The sequence below is a fragment of the Ochotona curzoniae genome, unplaced genomic scaffold, assembly GCF_017591425.1.
Source record: "Ochotona curzoniae isolate NIBS_2020 unplaced genomic scaffold, NIBS_Ocur_1.0 contig_3498, whole genome shotgun sequence".
NCBI lineage: Eukaryota > Metazoa > Chordata > Mammalia > Lagomorpha > Ochotonidae > Ochotona > Ochotona curzoniae.
Window position 1 is genome coordinate 44,880,097 of NW_024465885.1, and position 20,170 is coordinate 44,900,266.

The 20,170-nt window shown below is 49.5% G+C and overlaps 2 protein-coding genes across 2 annotated transcripts; both read right to left on the reverse strand.

Moving 5' to 3' along the window:
* Window positions 1-5,173: 5,173 nt before the first annotated feature.
* On the reverse strand, window positions 5,174-5,926 carry FAM243A (family with sequence similarity 243 member A). The gene has a single exon (XM_040980901.1). It carries the CDS (start codon window positions 5,924-5,926, stop codon window positions 5,174-5,176), a length of 753 nt encoding a protein of 250 aa, XP_040836835.1.
* Window positions 5,927-10,433: 4,507 nt separating this feature from the next.
* SMIM34A (small integral membrane protein 34A) lies at window positions 10,434-18,503 on the reverse strand. The gene is given in 3 exon segments (XM_040980436.1): window positions 10,434-10,508; window positions 18,136-18,308; window positions 18,311-18,503. Coding segments are annotated over 3 exon segments (441 nt in total).
* Window positions 18,504-20,170: the final 1,667 nt, after the last annotated feature.

Here is a 20,170-nt window from a genome sequence, read left to right on the forward strand (position 1 = left end):
ACACACTCGCACCATGGGGTCTCTCCCTCTGCACACACACTCGCACCATGGGGTCTCTCCTCCGCACACACACTCGCACCATGGGGTCTCTCCCTCCGCACACACACTCGCACCATGGGGTCTCTCCTCCGCGCGCACACACACACACACACACACGCACACTCCCGCTTTGAAGCCCTCCCCAGTGCAGGCCCTCCCACGCTAAGCTGACCCTCTTTTCTGTAGACATTACTCAGCTTCTGGCATTTTATTATAATAACTGTAACTGACTAACACACCTGACTCTGCTGGCTACAAACCTCAAAATGATTGACAGAGACTTTCAGTTAAGCTTTTAGCCCCTGTAGAAAGCTGCCTTTGCCTGGGAGCCAGCTGTGGCCAAAGGGCCTGCTGGGACAGGAAGAGATGAGCAGGAATTGCAGGGCCCTGGCCCACCCTCCTGCACTGGTCAGGGTCCCTCTGCAGCCTGGTAGGCTGTGCTGAGTGCTGTGTTGTCTGAGCCCATGCTGGGGGCTGGGTCTACCTACACAAGGCAGGCACTACCTGTGCCCAGCATGGCAGGCAGCACCCCAGTACCTCGGGCACTGTTTCTTCCCACTGGCAGCTGGCACACCCACCCATGTGAACCCTGAGGCAGAAGGTCTGTTGATTTTTCACAGAGAATCTAAGTGTGCCTGCCCAGGAGCTGGTTCTGCTTATTTTAAACATAGGTGCCAGGGGTGTTATGGCGAAAGGAAACAAAGCCACCACTTGCGGTTCCATCATCCCATGGACACCAGTTCCCATCTTGGCTGCTCCACTCCCAATCTAGCCTCCTTGCTAATGTACCCGGGGTAAGCAGTAGAATACGGCCCGAGTGCTTGGGACCCTGCCACGCATGTGGGAAATGGATGAAGCCGCTGGCTCCTGGCTGCGACTTGATACACTCACAGAGTCAGAGGATGGAAGGTCTTTGTCTCTCTAACTTTCAAATAAATCAATAAATCTTTAAAAAGTAAATAAATACACACCGGTGTATTTTCTAGGCCTTGACATTTAGAACTCGGGAATTTGCTGAATAATCTGCTTAGAAAATTTGGCAGAAGTTGACCTAAGGATTGGACTGACCCACTGACCCGCACAGTTGAGTTTTCTCCAAGTGTGAAAAGGACACCTTTGTGTCCTGTGTCAAAAAACCAAGCCAGGGTATTTAGTTAGGGTCACGTGGGTTAGGACAGTCTTAATTCATGACCGATGGGACAGGAGCGCCATCTGCGGACAAGGAGATGGACCGACAGGGAGCAGCCAGCCGGTTAGCCCAAGGGTCTGGCTTCATTTTGCTTTTGGTCACCTTTCTTTGCGCCTCTGCCACCGGGTGTGTGTGTGTGTGTGTGTGAATCATTTATGATTGTACTTATCCGTGTCCCTCCTCTATCTGGCCATGATGTCAGTAGCTTTTTAATAACTGTGTAATTGAGTGTGTGTGGCCGGTGGGAGGGGTCGGAAGGCTTGGTCACGCACACAGCCCGATGCTTAGCTGTCCCACAGCTCTGGATGGTAGTGGGGGAGTCCGTACTGCAAGCCGTGTTCTCTGCCCGCGGGGGACCCCAGGACCCCTTATGCAGCTCCTGCTTACTCTCCCACGTGTTCCTGACACGGGCTTCCCAGCTTACAGCATGCCAGGAGTAGAAAGAATGAAGACCGATGACAACTCAAGTACTGACAGTGAGACAGACAAGCAGTCCAGGCCTGGAAACTCATGGGCAGGCCGGCACCTGCCAGGCCAGGCCACGTGGCAGCATGCTCAGCATGGTGACCTAATCACTACAGACAGGTTATGCCACTTCCTGACCCAACAGGGCAGGCAAGCGCTCCCTGGGGTTCTCTCACACTGCTCCCGGCAGAGACACAGCCTTCTAAACAACTTGTTCCTGACGATTCTCAGCTGCCTGCATCTTTACCGTGCCCCTGATTTCATGATACCTCGCCTGCACCAGAAGCCAAGGGCACAGACACGGGAGGTGCCCATGCCGGCCTTTTGGGGGAGAGGGGAGCTGTGTGTGATGGCGGGGGTAGGGAGAGAACCCCCCTGAAATGAGGGGAGAGGAATCTGGAAGGAAGAGAATAGAGGCTGCTTAAACTGCAGGTTCCTTCAGGATGAGCTGCCCAGCAAACATGGGACCGAGCCTGGGGGCGGGCGGAGGTAGGGTGAGCAGCAGGGGCAAGCCGGGGGCGTCCTCTCTGTGACAGCTGCCCCAGGAGGCCAGACACAGTGGTTTGGTTGTTCATGCCATGCGGGGCCTGTCCACACGTCCCTGCTTCCCACCCCTCCCCACCTGTCCTTATCATCCTACTGACCGCCCTCTCCCACACACAGATACCACACTCAGTCACACACAGAGCCACAGGTAGCCTCCTTCTCACACACTCACACAACACTTGCACACGGTCTCTCGCACACATGCACCTGTCACACGCAGTCACACATATACTACACACCCCTCAGCCACACATGATCTCACACACACACACAGTCTCCATCTGATACAAACCACACACACCACATAACACAAACACCACTCACACACACCTTTGTGTCCTGTGTCAAAAGACCAAGCCAGGGTATTTAGTTAGGGTCACGTGGGTTAGGACAGTCTTAATTCATGACCGATGGAACAGGAGCGCCATCTGCGGACAAGGAGGTGGAATAACAGGGAGCAGCCAAGAGGGAGCAGCCAACTGGTTAAGGTCTGGCTACTACTGCCAGTGGGCAGCACCTCAGCCTGGACTCTCAAGATCGGAGCTTCCGTGTTCGGAGCACTCGGTAGAGGCCACACACGGTGTCACAGCTTGGCATGTGTGACCCGTCTGTTAAGCTCTTGGTTAACTAATTGTGTTAAGTTGACCTTTCTGGTTGTGGGCTCCCACTGCGGATGGGCCTTTGCACCTGGTCTGATCGAGCTGGGAAGCCTTGGCCATACAGAAACAGCAAGCTAAGCATGAGTATTGGCAAGTGGCTTTTAGGATTTGATGACAGGGATTGAAATGGTAGTACAACCAGCATCCCACATTGAAGCCCCAGTCATCGGCTGAAGTCCTTCTGAATAAGACAGTGAAGTTCAGGATGCGGCAGCAAAGATGCTGGTGCTGTCTGCACTTGGCCGCCTGCACTGGCTATTCGGAACCCATCCTTGCAGTCTATTACACAGTTGAGGCTGACAAGGGTTGGGTAGAAATATGCACGTTGTTTTTACATAGTCTTTATTTTTTAAAAAAATATGTCTTTATTTGAAAGGTGGAGAAATAGAGGCGGACAGACAACAGCTGGGACTGTAGCCAGGAATACAGTTTTTCTATGTGGGTGGGAGAGACCCAGAGACTTGGGTCGTCTTCTGCTGTTTTCTCGGAGAGCTGGATCGGAAGCAGAGCAGCCCGGGCTTGAAGCACGCTCCTATGTGGCGTTCCAGCTTAGCTCACGGCTCCCCTGTGCCGGCCCCAGTGTTTATTTTGTAGGGGAGTTTTGTTAGGTTCACAGCAATGCCAATCAAAGAGTAGAGAGTGCCCACACACCCCACCTCCTTCCTCCACAACTTTGCTCACTGCCGATATCTAACGTTTTACACACCCCCAGAGTGTCTACTTCTAATTATGAAACTAAGCCTGAATGTACAGAAGCAAGAGCAAACGCTGTGGCATACATGACGTAACGCTGTTCCCATGAAAGCACAAATCCCCAACCCCATGACCCTTGCCAGCGGCGGCCTTCCCTGAAACAGGGTGCTGTGCGCTGGCAGGGGGTGGTGTGAGAGTCCATGGCGAAGCTGTGACAGCTTCTTGTTGGGGTCCTTGGGTGGGGGTGGTCCTGCAGATCCCCTGCACACCAGCTGTTCACCAGTTCGTCCTTGAGCCCACTGCTGCCACAGCTTTTTAAGCTCCTGGTAGACCCAGGTCGTCCTTGAGCCCACCGCTGTCACAGCTTTTTAAGCCCCTTGTAGACGACTGGCTTGCCTTGGAAGGTTTTCTATGGGTACCTGCTACCTGCCAGAGTAAAGGGCAGCATTGTCCCTGGCCACTGTCTGAGACTTAGTCTGAAACAGTGAAATCTATTAACCCACTGCTCAATTTTGACATTTCTGTGTATGTACAACTGCCAACTTTATTTTCTTTGATCTAGTCATTTTTAAAAAATTATTTATATGTGGGTCCAATGCAATAGCCTAGTGGCTAAATCCTCATCTTGAATCCACTGAGGTCTCATATGGGTGCCGGTTTATATCTCGGCTGCTCCATTTCCCTTCCAGCTCTCTGCTTGTGACCTGGAAAGGCAGTCGAGGATGGCTCAAGGCCTTGCTTGGGACCTTGGGACCTGCACCTACATGGGAGACCTGGAAGAAGCTCCTGGTTTCAGATTGGCTCAGCTCTGGCCATTGAGGCCATTTGGGGAGTGAACCAGGATGGGAGATCTTTCTCTCTGTATTTCCTTTTCTCCATATATCTGTTTTTATAGTAAAAAATAAAATAAAAAAATATTTATGTAGTTATTTTAAAGGCAAGGTAATGGGGAGAGAGACATCTTTCATCCGTTGGTTCATTCCATAAATGGCCCCAACAGCCAGGGCTGGGCCACGTCAAGGTCAGGAGCCAGGAACTCCGTCCATCCTCGTCCTCCAAGGACCTGGGCCATCCTCTGCTGCTTTGCCAGGTGCCTTAGTGGGGAACTGGACTGGAATGGAACAGCTGAGACTTGGACCATCAGTTCCTTATCACCACCAGCAGCAGGCGAGCGTGCGGTACCCCAGTTCCTGTTTCCCGGCCTAGGTTGGACCACCCGGCACTAACCCGGCTCACTCCTGCCCCGCCTCATCACCCGTGTAGACTGGGCGATCCTCTCGATCACATACCTGCGATGTGGCCTTAACCAGATGAGAGCTGAGACCCGTCCCTTCCTGGCATGTTTTAATGAAAACTCAGGTAGAATCCAAGCATGGCGTTGGGCCGCTCTGTGGTCACAGCATCGCTGTGAGGGCACTGTCTGCGGTAGTTTTCGTGGTCCATGGCGTTGGCATCCTTGGGCCGCTCTGTGGTCACAGCATCGCTGTGAGGACTGTCTGCGGTAGTTTCAGGGACAGTGCTCAGACTGGAGCTCGACAGGGTTGGCGGTTTGGAACGCGCACCTGGCCTGGAGGGATCACCCTTAGGAAAATTTCCCGAGATAGTAGTTTTCCCATCTTCTGACTTTGTTCGTTAGCGTTTTCCATTTGCTTGGATTCATCCTTTCAATCCCTTTGCTAACCAAATCACTGAAAAGGATATACTGGTATGAATAGACATTGTCGTTGGACTCAAGGCAAAACTCCTTCCTGTTGTTGATGATGAACCATTTCAGAGAAGACCAGGCAGAGTCCAAAGGGTTCAGGTAGTTGTAAGGTGCAGGCAGGGAGAGCAGTTCGTGGCCGTAGGACTTGGCCACTTCCGGGCAACAGACAAGGCTTGTTAAGCGGATGGCTTTTGGCACGTCGGCCTCAGCCTCTGCTTCTCGGCTTCCCTTTGGCCTCATCTCATCCTGCTGCCGCCTCTCTTTGACCACGATGGCACACTTCCCATAGGCCTTCTTCGTCACATCACAGAACTCCAAGAAGACACCATTTTCCTGCCTGACGCACAGCTCGTCTCTCAGGAACATCCGGTATTTCCAAGGAACCCAGCCGTGGCTACCCCCGGCGTGCACAACACACCAGGTTGGCGTTTGCATGAAGTAGCCGTCACTGAAATCCTCACCGGTGACTAGGCTTTCTGGGATATCGGTTTCCCCAAAATACACGGTCTTAAAGCCGTCACTCTGCAGCGTCCTCAGAGCTTTCAGGTACTGGAGCACCAGTTTCCTCCTGGTGCCGTCAAATGGGCGTCTGACGGTGTTTTTTAAAAGAGGGTTTGTAAAGTGAAGCATTGTGGCTCCCCAAGTGGATCTGAGAGGTCGCCTGTCTGGCTCCAGGGAGAGGTGGGATGATGACTTCATAGAAGGCTTTCTGGCTGCCGAGTCAGCGCCATAGATACAGCCCCGGGAGACGTACGCTCGGAGCACCACGCGTCTGGCCTCCAGGAGCTGGGGATGGCAAGTGCTAACCATGGCCAGTGCTTCCTTGGCATCGTTCCTACAATAGATACGAGCCCAAGTCGGAATCTTCAGACAATGCTGAGCCAGGTTTCTGACTCCTACTCGTGTGCTGCGTTAGGATGGAGAGAAACAGTTCCACTCTTTCAGGCCATTTAAAAAAAATTATATTTACTGAACACTTTCTGGGAGCCAGGCTCTGTGCCAGACACCAGTAGGGCAGTCATGTCACCTGAGTGAGACCCAGAATATATGTGGTGTGTGTCTGTGCCTGCACAGCTCTTACGCCACAGGCACAATCTGAGTGATCTTCTCCAGCAGCAGAAGGCTGTGGCCAAGAGCCGAAGAAAGTCGGCCTGCGCACCTGCTTGTCCTTGAGACCTCCAACTCCGGAGCCAAGGCATGATTCCATGTAAAAGGTGTTTTTAATTTTATAGGTTTGGGAATAAAGATAGTTTTGCTAATTTTCTCTGTTGGTGTTTTCTTACAATTCTTTTAGCCCCTTAATCAGTGTTAAAGACACTTCCGAAATGTGCAGACCAAACGATCCGTTCCCTTGCTCTGCTGTAAAAAAGATGGGGCTTGCCAGGCGCCAGTGTGGGTTTTGCTTGGGAACTCAGCTTCAGGCAACCCGAGAGAGACAACCATCATGGCCAGGTCAACCTGCAGCAGGGGGTCTCCAAGCAGAGCCCCTGGAGTGGGTGGTCTGGGTGGTTGTTGGTTCATGGTCATTTTCTCATGATAGAAACCAGTTTTCAGGCTAAAGTTGATGTGGGCCTGGCTCAGTAGTTAAGTGGCTAAAGTCCTCACCTTGAATGTGCTGGGATCCCATATGAGCACTGGTTCTAATCCTGGCGGTCCCGTTTCCCATCCAACTCTCTACTTGTGGCCTGGGAAAGCAATCGAGGACGGCTTAAAGCCTTGGGACCCTGCACCCACATGGGAGACCTGGAAGAGCTCTATGCTCATGGCTTTAGATTGGGATAGCTCAAGTCATTGCAGCCGCATGGGGAGTGAATCATTGAAGGAAGATCTTCCTCTCTGTCTCTCCTCCTCTCTCTCTATATATATAATAATTTTGCAATGAAAAATAAAATCTAAAAAAAAAAAGTTGATGTAGATGCCAAATAATAGAAGGGAAGTGTGGCTGCTAGAGTTGAAGTGGCTGTGGTGCTCCCATGTCCTCTCTCCCTGCTCCCTTCCAGAGGACCCTGTGGCTGAAAGGGCAGTGGGCAGTGCTGTGTACTCAAGTCCAGTCCAGGAGCGAGTTCCTGCTTTCTCATACACCGTTCAGTTATATACAGGAGACAATTGCTGAGGAGTGTAGGAGAATCTACAAAAGCAGCCATCTTTTATCTGTGTGTGCAACCATGCATGGGCGTGCTTGCTTATCTTTGCATTTAACAAAAACAAAGCAAGCACTCATTTTGGAAAGCTTAACGTGTAAGAGAAGGGAAGGAAGAGGAAGGAGGGAAGAGTCCTGGAAGGTACCATTGCGTTATCCTATCCATTGACAAAGAGGTGGAGCGAATATTTATTTGCCCTTCTTTGTGTGGACTCTGTGTCAGAGTTTAAGTAAATGGCAGGTCAAGGGGTGGGTGTGCACCTGGCCCGCTGGACTTTGTAGTGCAGTAGAGGACTTGCAACACTGGGTCTGTGCGCAGAGATGTTGGCACCAGGTGGAGTCGGCATCAAATCTCATGCCCTGTCCTCATCAGCCTCAAAGTCCTGCCAATGCACGGGAGGGAATAGTAGGTTAAAATACTGAAGGGAGGATTTGCTTGCATCCAGCTCAAAATGTTACTGTGATGAAGACAGGTCCCCAGATTGTCTGTAGTGACTCTGGAGACATGCTGAGACAGAGGAGCGAGACTACCAACCAAACCAAAAAGCCATCAGTGTTGAAATGAAATGGCAAAAATGACAAATGCTTTCTCCCTCCTTCTCTCTCCCTCTCTCCTTCTCTTTCCTTTTCTCTCAGAACATTTTGAAGCCTCAAGGATCTGCCCAAGTCTTGGTGGAGGCTCCGTGAACTCCAGCAAACCATGGCATCCAGGATCACCAGTGAGATCCAAACACCATGTGTGGTGGTAACACCTGCTCTCATTGCCTCTGTGGCTGCTGCTGGGGCATGCAGCAAGCAGCAACAAGGCCTCCTCTGATTCCTTTCCCTTGATGCAGAGTCTGGAGCCTCTTTAAGCTTTGTTCCATGGGCTGCCAGCTCCAAAGCTAACAGCAGCTGCTCAGGGACTGGGGATGACTCTGGCTGCGGGGCTGCCGGAGGACAATGGAGGCACCACCAGGGGGCGGTATAGATGCATCTCTATGGGTGAGCACCTGCCAGGCTGAGGCCCAAGCAAGAGGCAGACACTTCCAGGGCCCCAGGAGTTCCCACTGGAGTCCCCCCAGGGCCTGCCCTGTATCAGCCCTTTTCCTCTGAGCTGTAAGAGTCATCACTATCTTCTAGAAAAACATTTCCTTCATCTCTGCTACCTAGAACCCAGCCTGATGTAGGCTGAGGCTGCCCCTACTTGCGACTCACAGTGTGGTGGCTGAGGGCGGGCATGGGTCTTAGATCCAAGGGCTTCTGGGCTTGTCACTTGTGCTCTGGAATCTTCGCTGGGGCTGAAATCCTACAAGTCTGGTTCTGGTACATGTCCCTGAGCCATACCTCTCTGCCTCTCCCCAGGAGGACCACATGCTTTTTGGGGGACCAAGAGTGGGGAACCAGGGACCTTGTATCCCCTAGCCCAGGAGCCCCTGTCTGTCCTTGGTCTGGGCACAGCTCCTGCCCTGAGTGGCCCAGCCCTCTCCTCCCTGTCTGGGACAGTGGCACACCTTGCTCATCACACAGAGAGATGGAGCCAGAACCTTCCGAGGCAACAGGCCCCTGAGGGCTTGGCATGCAGCTGTGGAAAGCAGAGCAGGCAGAGAAACCGCTGAGAACTCACAGGATGATCTTGCTGCCTGTCCAGCGCGCAGCCTGCTTCTTTCTCCCCAGCTCCAAAACCAGATTCTCTGGGAGAACAAGTGAGCCCATCTACCCTGAGATGAGGGGTTAGGGCGTCTTCTGGCCCTGGCTTTCATTCCAGGCTCTGTCTCCTGACCCCATTCTGAGAGGCAGTGGGGATGGCTCAAGTGCCTGGCTTCCTGCCACCCATGTGCAAGACCTGGATGGAGTTCCTAGCTCCTGGACATCTGGGCTGTGAGCCAGTGGATGGGAGCGCCGACTCTCACATGCATAAAATAAATTTCAGCATTTTAAAAATTATTTTTATTTTTGATGATTTTTACATAGTTGGTTAGGGTGGTTAGGGTCAAGGGCTACAGGAAGGGGGGTGAGATCACCATTTCCACATTCTCTTTTTTTCCTTCCTGTATCTGTGGGAAGGGGGGGAACAAGGAGAGACGCACACCCAGCTTCCCAAATGCTTCTGCACCCTGAGATGGAGGACAGCCACCCAGCACCATGTCAGGGTCCCCGATGTGGGGCATGCTCTGAGGGTTCTGCTCATGAGGGTTCAATGTTTCAACAGTTCTGATTTACTGCCAATCTTGCCACTCCAAGCATAATGAAGTCTCTCCAGAATCCACTGGTTGATATAGCCCACCTTAGTGTCTCCATTTGCCCAGAAATTCACTGCCAACACATGCCTGGGGTAGTTGATCAATTTGTTCTGTCTTCATCCTCTGTTGTGGTACCGGGTGTCCTCTGTGAACCCCAATCTACTGCCACATCCTCCATGTGCACCTGGACATGCTGTCCACTGCTGTGTTTCAGCCACCGAGGAGGCCCAGCTCTGACACAGGCATTCCATGGTCAGACCATGGAACCTGCAGTTCTCTCCATCGTTGGAGTTCTTAGTCCAGTGGTTCAGTTGCAGGGTGAAACTTCATCTGAAGTGATCCCAGACCTTAGCTCACCTGAATATTCTGTCTGCATTTTTCTTGTGGAGCAGGTAAACTGTGTGGGTGCGTAGAAGCACTGATGTGTGTTTTCCTGTGAGGAGTATGTACACATGTGTGTGTGTGTGTGTGTGACATTGCATGTGTCAGTAGAGGCTATATGAGTGTGTGTGTCTCTACCAGGGCCTGCATGAATTCTTAACACCTCCACCTGTCAGACACTTGCTCCGGATGGACTTCCTGTTTTCCCAGCAGCTGGGAACAGAAGTGCTGCTCGGGGGAGACAGAAGATCTCCCCACCTCCCACCCCCACCCCACCCTTGAGAGCGGGTCTGGCCCAAAGGGACGGAGCCACCTGGCTGGGCACTCTCCCACAGCCCACCACCAGGCTGGAGCTGGGAGGCTTCAATGTGGTCTGGCTGTAGCAGGCACAACCTCAGCCCTGCTTGTCTGGGTTCTTTGCGTGCACAGAGAAGGAGGCAGCCAAGAGCTTCTCCAGGGGCAGCGAGCCCTGGGGGACAATGCCTGCGAGCTTTTCAGAACTGCTCATGTTAAGGTTCCATATTGCTCCCCTCCCTCCCTCCACTCTACCCCATCCCACACAGAGAACTGTAAAGCAGGACGGGAGAAACCTTTACTCAGGAGGCCTTATCAGGATTTTGGTGAGACACGGCCCTAGGGCTGCCACGGGCTTTGGGGTTTGTGTTGAGAATCAGCATCAGTTGGTTTCTCATGTAGATGCCATGCAGATTTTTAAGTACAGAGATCCTTGGGTTGCATATAAATTGTGAAGAACTGGGGAGGGGGGACTTCAGGGAACCCCACACGGTGCCCCAGTAACCCGCATGGAACCTGACTCAACTCTGCCTTCTCACTCCTCACTTCAAAGAAAAGAAAGGGTGATATTTTTTGGACAAAGACTTAATGGGCTATAATACATGAAATCTGAGGAGCTGTAAAATGTCAGTTTCATTAACAGGAGGGAGGTCCAGAGTGAGCTGGTAAGTCATTACTTAGGAAGTATATACATTCTCAATTCTGCCAAACATGTGAATGAATCGCCCTTTACAGATGGAGGAGCATCATCGTCCCTACCCCATGTTAGAATTGACTGTGGGCTGCCTCATGGCATTTCCTGCTTAACATTTCCAGTGGTGTTTAACCCTGAGTGGCAGCTAGCTTGCAGACTGTGAGCTTCCAAGAGGTAAGGTGGCTGTCTTCTGCTTTGACTAGCCAGGGTGTCATGCAGGTGTGGAATGCATATGGCTTACTAGTTGACGCAGCTAGAGTTCTACTCACTAAATATGGAGTGAGATGCTCACAAACAGGTGGGCTCTGGGTCTTGATTTCCAAGACTCACCTTGTGCGGTGGCAGAGCCTATGTCCCGCAGAGCTCTGATCTACATGAGGGCCCTTGAGGAAAGTGTTCCAGGAAGGCTTGTTGGTTTGGTTCATGCCATGGGTGGTGCTAAAGGCACATGGGAGTCTCAGAGTTTAGGATGCTGTGGAAATCTTCTTTGCTCACTGTGGTTTGAGCTTGCTTGGCATTGAACTTCTTTGTATTATTCTTTCTTTGCACCAGTGTGGGACCCCCATGGCCACACAATGAAAAGAGGAAGTAGAATGTAATAATGTAAATAATGATTCAACTCCTACAGGAAAGACAGCAGAAAGACACAAAGAGAATTCTGGAACTGAGGGAGAAGGCTTAGGAAAAACAAACTTGGAAGGGGACCCCCTCCCCAAGGCTGACTTTGAGATTTCACAGAAGCAGAGGTGGTTGTAGCCACTGCATGGAAGAGAACTTCAGGATTTTCCAGGCCAGAAATGGTCCACAGACTTGGGCAGCAGAAATCGGCCCTCTGAGGCAAAACTCACCAGGGCTGGCGAGCAGGTGCAGGCTGAACATCACCATTGTGGGCATGTAGGGTTGCTTTCCAAGTCCTTCCAGAGGTGGTTCTCATGCCCTCCAACCCACTGCTGCCCTCCTAGGAGGCACAATGCCCTGACTACCTGTCCTGATACCTACAATGGATGAGCATTCCCATGGAACACAGAAGACTCCCCGGAAGGTGGTGCTGGAGCCCGTTTGCCACCTGCACTGGCTTGTGTCCCTGATACCCTAGAATCAGGCTGAGTATCCACTAAGACAACCGTGTGCTGCCCAACAACCAAACGCGCCTTGTCCCAACTCACCACACCAGATGCTTCTCCATGATTCTCCCATTACCCTCTATGAGTTTCTCTCTCCATGGCCCCTCATTCATATTGTGTGTGGTCTTTTTCCCAAGTTTCAGTCTTCCAACTCCCGTCTCCCAGTATTTAGGTAGGACTGAGCTCAGCCTGTGTTGCAGCCACCCTTCCCTAGGCACAGGTCTGACTGCCTCTGTTTGGTCACTTTTAACAAGTTCCCTGCACTTGGGCTGCTGCCGTGAAAACCCACAAAATGGACAGATTGAGTCATGCACATTTCTTTCTCTAGTTATAGGGGTTGGAAGTCCAGAAAGAGGATGTTGACAACTACGGTATCTGGTTCATAAAGACCTATTTTCTTGTTGTGTCTGTCCTCAGGAGGTGGTCAGAGAGAAAGAGATAGATAGATAGATAGATAGATAGATAGATAGATAGATAGATAGACAGATAATAGCCATCTGGAGTGTTTTCTCTTAAGGGCACTAACCCCATGACAGGGACCCCACCTTCACGACCTCATCTAAACCTATTTATCTCCTGAAGACCTAACCTCCAAAATGCCATCACATTGAGAGCTGGGGCTTTAATATATGGATTTGCGGGGTGACCAGCTCTGGTCAGGCAACTCCATGAACTTCACCTCCAACAAGTAGCTTACTACAACCATACCTTCTCCATTGAGATTTTTTTCCCCCTGCATTTCTAGAATTCTTTATTTTTTATTTTTTTTTCTGCCCAAGTCTCATCTTTTGCTTTTCTTTTGCATTTAAAGGGAGGTATTAAGGGAGAAGGCCCACCCAATTTCCCACCCTCCCCAGGTCCTGGATGTAGGGTATTCTCTGAGGTTCTTGCTCAAGTGGTTTTGATATTTCAACAGTTATGAATTGCTGCCAATCTTGCCACTCCAAGCACTATGAGGTCCTTGAAGAATCCACTGATTGACATAGTCCATCATAGTCTCCGTTTGCCCCGAATTTCGCTGCCAAGATATAGCTGAGATGGTTGGTTGACCTGTTCTGTCTCCTCTCTTTTCTTGGTTAGGGTTCTGAGTCCAGCATTTTGATTAGGGAAATCTCCAAAGAAACTTTGTCTGAGGTGTTCTCAAACCAGATTCTTGTATGTGCTAGCAAGTACAGGGCCCGGCACAGTCCATCGTCCCGATCAGCTGGTAGTTGCAATTGCTGGGTTGGTTCTGTTTTCCCTCATGACTTCCACTGGAACCAATGGGTGTTGCAGTCCAGCCTGGTTCTGCACAGCGCAAACTTGGCCCTCGCATAAACCAGTGGGAGCTGCAGCCTAGTTGGAGCGACCCGCAATAACCCCCACCAGGCCCACCCCCTACCCTGGTTTGCCAGTATGTGTAGCAGTAGTCCAGTCTGTCCCACACCCCATTCCACCCCAGCCGCTGTCCTAGTTTTATGCCTTCCCGAGGAAGTGGTAACCCAAGAGGGGGGAACCCACTATTTCCCTCCCAGGCCTCTCCCACTCCCAGATTATGCACTCTCCAGATAGTTGTGTGGTTTGACTTGAGAGAACTAGCCCCCAGTGCAAGCTTCTGCCAGCTGATGCTGTGGCTAAGCCTAAATAACCCTCACCCACTCTAATTTTGTTTACACCAGTAGGAATAATCAGCCCAGCCTGGCTTTTCCTTGATCTAGTCCACATGAGGCGCACAGGTGTTGTAGTCCTGCCTAGTCTGGTCTGTCCCCATCCCAGCCCATGCTCTCCAGCAGGAACAGCTGTCCAGCAAAGGAACCCTCCCTTATTTCCCCTGTCGGTTCTACCCCCTCCCTTCCTTGTTCACATGCTTGCTGGTTGGGTGCTGTGGTCCCTTCTGGTACAGGCAACCTCACCTTGGCATTCTGTATTGTGCACCAGTCTTTGTTGCGACTGGACCTGGCTCGACCCACACTGTCCTGGTGCTTGGATTTGCCAGTGGATGATGTGGACAAACCGGGTGCCATGAGCTGTAGATTCACAGAGCTAGCCGTACTTAGGTCCATCTACATTGATCTTAAATCCTACCCATTGCAGCGTAAAGCTTTTTATTTGAATTGATCTAAATCTTGGGGTGAAATTCCATGCGCAAGGAAAGAGGAGTATCTGGAATGTCGGGAAGCAGCATGCTCTGCTTCCATCTCTGCCAGGACTGGTGTCAGCTGCAGACCTCTGAACTGAGCCCTGGTGCTGTGAGACTGCCACTTTCCCTATCAATCCGAGTACCTGGGGCTTGTCAAGACAGTGATGAATGATCGTGAGCACTCACTGTAGGCTGAAGGGATGGTGCACAGAATATCTGTAGTGCCTTAAGATTTTTCTTGCCAGGATGGCTTGAAAAGCAGCTTCTGCAGAGGTAGTCCCCATCCTAGCATACACATTCGAGGTAGCCCCTCTGATGAGTTCCCCAGAGAGTAGGTGGACTGGGATTCAACCACAGGGAGGAGTCCTGGGTCTTGTATAGCCGTTTCTGTGCCAGGGGGAAGCTGTTGGCATTTGCTTCCAGGGAAGCACCACTGGAGCGTCTCTGGTCACATGTCTGGCTTCCTCGAGGTTTCCATGATGCCAGGGGTTGAGGGTTAAAGAGAGATGGAATCTCACTGATGCTATTCAACAGATCAAGCAACCAGAAACCTTACAAAGGATGATTAGCAGAAACAAGGAGCTCTCTTACCCCAAAAGTCTAAAAGTCCTGGCTAAAGAAATGAGTCCAACCTCCCACATGCCACAGTGCGCATCTTCCTTTTTCAGATTCTGGTTTGAGGTCAACTGTTTTCAGGAACTTATTCATTCAGTGGTATCAATTAGGATATTTTCAATGGCAAGGGACAAAAAGCTTAGCTCTAAAGGACTTAATAAAGGGAACTTATTGGCTCCCAAGATGAAAACTTGCAGCAGTCAGTTAGGGCTTTGGACATCATTGATGAGTGCTCAAAGCTCTATTATTTTCTCAGTTCTGCCCTCTTGTTTCTTTAAAACAAGATTTATTTTATTTGTATTTTAAAGTAGAATTACAGAAAGAGAAGGAAAGAGAAGGAGAGAGAGAGAGAGAGATCTTCCATTCACTGGTTCACTCCCCAAATAGCCACAATAGCCAGAGCTAGACTAGTGCAAAGTAAGGATCCAAGAGTATCTTCCAGGTCTCCCATGTAGGTAGATATAGGAGCACAAAAACTTGGGCTATGCTCCACTGCTTTCCAGACCATCAGCAGAGAACTGCTTAGAAATGGAGCAGCAAAGACACGAACTGGGACCCATATGGGACGTTGGTGTCATAGGTAGAGGATTAGCTTACTATGCTGTGATTTTGACCCCTTTACCCTGTCATATGTGTAGGTTTCCACTCTCAAGTTGGCCTTCATCATGGTGCCAGAATGAATCCCGCCATCTCAAGCTCAGATGTGCATTTAATACTGTCCAGAGCAAGAGACCTTTCATGTTCCAGAATCTCCCCTGAGGAATCCCTCTTGTCATTCTGATGGGGTCAGTTTGTGTAGGTCGTCTGTATTTCTGGACCCAGTGTGTATGGGAGATGGGATACGTTGAGAGGGTCCATCTAGATCTCTCACCCCAACTTTTGACCAAAAGATGATTTCAGCTTTCGTATAGCCACATGAGTCCCCAAATACAGATGAAGCCAGTTAGGCAGAGTAGGGGAGCATTGTATGCTGTAGAGACCACCACTGTGTGATGACTGAGCCAACTCCTTGAGCCTCTCCTTGCTCAAGTTCCAACCATTTGGTCCCATTTTAATATGTTACACATTCCTATTTGTTAGCAGATCTGTTTTTTGTCTGTACAGTTTTTAAAAATTTTGTCCTGCCCTATTAACACTTCAAGTATAAGCAAGAAATCCCAGCCTTTATCATAGAATCAAACTACACTTGTTTCCAGCCTATGGAATGATGATGATGATGGTGTGGACGAGGTGCAAATAGGAAATGCCCTTGAAAGTGTATCTTGTCCTACAACAATAAGAGACTAGTGCTTAATTCTGATCTTTATGTGATCAGCAAACCACTGCCTAGAGTCAGATAAAGGAAAATGACACCTTTAAGTCAGGGGACAGCTCCAAAAACTAGACTCAATAACATTTATAAAAACTTAAAGAACATAGATTTTCCCTTTGCCAGCTGAAAGTCACTTGTTTAAATTCAACTACTCACAACTTCCCTAGCTGCATAAGTTATTGCTATAAGTCCAGTGGGTATTAGTGGAAAAAAGTACTCAAGGCAGCTAACGTTATGAAGAAAATTAATTTATATAGTTCCCAGTGTAGAAGCCTCAAAGTGCACACAGTCTAGTGTGGGCTCTTGTCAGGGCCCATGGACTGGTTTGCCTTGTGGTGGAGGGCAGTGATGGGAGCATTGTGAGAAAGGAGCATTGCATTGCCTCACAGAAGCCAGAGAGAGGCTGGGGCCCCCACTCTCCCTGCTGTGGGCAACCCCAAAATGTTCCGAGGATCTCGTTTTTAGAAATGTCTCCCCACTCACTCTCAAGATCGAGAATCCAAAAGATGAGCCCTTGGGGAACACACTCAACCCACGGCAGCTATCTAGACAAGATCTTTTTTTTTTTTTTCTTAAGGCAGAGTTAAATGTATAAGAAAAGGCATTTGTAGAATATTTGAGTGAATCACATGTCTGAGGTTAAGGAATCTAAAAGGATCTGGTCTGACTGCACATAAATCCTCACTCTCTTGAAGTTGATTCACTTAACAGGTCACCAAATATGCAGATGGGCTTTCCTTACAATGAGGCAGTGCAGCTATTGTCAATTCATTGGTCATGTTCTGATCCATCATTATCACCATCAGCATCAACTACAACCACCAACGTCATTTTCAACAATCTCAATCACCACCACCACCACCATCACTTACTACCACCATCATCAAAACCAACCAACACGCCACCAACAACCAATACCATGACCCATCAGTACTCAAACCAAATCTTCAACATCAACCACCACAATTACCATCACAAACATCAACAATTAACACCACCAACATCAACAGCACCATCACCAACATTAACTACCACTACCCTAACCTTTACCCTTAACATCAGCCATCACCAATACCACCACCATCACAACCATTGATATCAACCACTGCCACAAGCAATGTCATCAGTCTCAACCTCCACTACCATCACAAACATCTATCATGACCTTCAATGCCACCGGCAACATTAACCATCAGCCCCAGCAGTGCTGCCATTACACACCAACGCTTCTACTTAAACATTTATTCTATTTTCCAACACAGATTCACAAGTATGAGCTCAAGAGATATTATCTCCTTGGTGAAGCTAGCAGATTTGGCCTGCTTTTCTTGATTTTATCTATAAGGAAACTAAATTTCAGAGGGGGTGAAATGGTTGGTGTAAAGACAGCAAGGTAGTTGGTTATCGAACTGATGGGAGTTTCATCCTGCTGGCTCCACAGCTAGCACTTTTTAAATACATCTCATTTTTTCCCATGAAAACCAAGTATTCCTCATATCTGATAGCAACAACTTCGGTCCTATGTTCCAGTTAGAGTCATTTTTTAAAAAGATCCATCTGCAACATGTTCTAGGAGAGCAATTTGCCACCCCAAATCATGCGACCCCCAAGAAGCTGAAATTTAACCCAGGATGTGGGACAGCAAATCCTCTCTCCTTTCCATGACAAGCAGCCACCTGCTTGTATACTTCTAAGAGTTTCCTGAGTTATTGGAGGACACGATGCCCCACATCCTTTCCTGGAACCCAGGTTTTGCTACTGAGAGGCAAACCTGGGCTGGACGCCACTGGCTCTGCCTCTACACTGACAGGTTTGAAAAGGAACTGGGAAGCTGGCTTCTCATCACATGGAATCCTGCTGGCCTTGACTGTTAGGGGGATCCCTGGGGTCCTTTGTGGGGCCTGCTGTTCCCATACCTGAGCTCCGGGCTGGTCTCACCTGGCTGCATTCAGTTCTGTTGCTAATGGTCAGTGGGGAGCATTTATTCACCTTACTCTGAAGCCCTCTATTTTGTAGTTCAGAGGTCAAGTTTGCATAATATGTATCCTCTAGACACTTGTCATTCTTCCCAAGGGTGTTTCTAGCTAAACAGAAGAGGAAGACCATGCCTAGATGCCGATGATGGTGAGGATGTCCCGGGCAGCACTCATCCCATCCGGCAGTTGTAAGGCCCTGGCGGAGTTGGTCACTTTCCTCCCATCCATGCTGTGGCTCGGGAGTGTGCTGGCCTGAGTCAAGCTGCAGGGTCTCTGGGTGCGTCCCCAAGGTTCACTGTAAGACAGAGAAATCCAGATGAGGTCAGGCATGCTGGGCAGAGGGCTGACTGGCCACACCAGTGGCAAATTTCAAAAGACATTATTTGTGGATGGAGCAACGTACACAGTTGACTGTCTGTGGCTGTGGGGTCTGCACATTCCTGTTCAACTCACAGCAAATGAAGAGCAATCTGGAGGAAGAAATGGCATGGACCTGTATAGACTTCTTTCCTGGCTAATATTCCCTAAACTATACAGCATAGCAGCTGTTTCACAGCCTTGATCTTGCACACTCTGGAGATGATTAAGAAAATGGGCTGGAGCCTAGGTTCTGCTCATGATGCTGGCATCCCACATCAGAGTGCTGCATCTCATTGTGGCTGCTCTGCTTCTGACCTTGTCCCCCTGCAAAGGTACCTGGAAAGGCAGCAGATGATGGCCTAAGTGTCTGGGCTGCTGGGTGGAGTTCCAGGCTCAGGCCTCAGCCTGGCTCAGACCTGCCTGTTTGGGCCATTTAGGGAGTCGTTTAGTGGATTTAGTCATTTAGTGGATAAAAGATCTCTCTCTCCCCCTCTCTCTCCCACGTTCTACCTCTCAAATAAATAATTAGATAAATCTCCAAATAAAAATTAAAAAATATAGGAGATAATGTGCAAATACTATGCCATTTTTATATTAGGACTTTGAACATCCCTGAATTTTGATGTCTGTTGAAGACTGAATCATCCTTCAATGGAAATACATTTTTAAAGATTTATTTATTTTTATTGAAAGGCAGATATACAGAGAGGAGGAAAGACAGAGAAGATCTTCCATCTATTCACTCCCTAGTGGCCGCAACAGCCGGTGCTGAGCCGATTCAAAGCCAGGAGCCTGGAGGTTCATCCGGGTCTCCCAGATGGGTGCAGGGTCCCAAGGCTTTGGGACATCCTGAACCGCCTTCCCAGGCCACAAGTAGGGAGCTGGTTGGAAAGCAAGGCCACAGGGACCAGAACTGGGGAACATACAGGATCCTAGTGCATGCAAGGTGAAGACTTTAGCCATGAAGCTACTGCGCCAGGCCCTAGATGTACAGTTTAAAATGCAAAAGAGTTCAAAACATCAAGTTCTTGAATAGGAGCCAACACATCATAGCTATGTCAATTGTCCCTAAAATATCCATACAGCTAACATAATTGCAATGAAAACATCATTAGTGCTGGTGTGTGTGTGAAACACAAATTATTTGTATAGAAAAAGAAGTGTTAAGAATGTGTAGAAGAGAAGGCATTGTGGTACGTCAGGTTGAGCTGCTGATGGCTGGACACCCTCATCCCACACTGTGATGGTTGGATTGAGTCCCTGCTCCCCTTGTGATCCAGCTTCCTGCTAACACACCTGGCAGGATCAGGTGATGCTCAACTCCTTGAATCCTTGCCATCCACATTGGAGACCTGGATGGACTGCCTGGCTCCTGGAGGTTTGGCCTGACCCAGCCCTGGGTGCCATCTGGGGAATGAACAAGTCCGTGGAAGAAATCTCTCTGTGTCCCTGTCTCTTTCTGCCTTTCAAATAAATAAATAGGAACAAATAGCATTTAAAAGTATTAACTGGAAAAAAAAAACTTTTGAAGAAATGAGCAAATTCTGGTTAGCAACTTTTAGCCAGAAGTTTAAAACCAGAAAAATTATGTTTCAATTTTTATGAGCGAGTGAATGCTCGTCATGCTCACAGCCCAG

Excerpts from the sequence above, each read along its gene's own strand:
- FAM243A (XM_040980901.1), bottom strand. The coding sequence starts at position 5,926 with ATGCTTCACTTTACAAACCCTCTTTTAAAAAACACCGTCAGACGCCCA.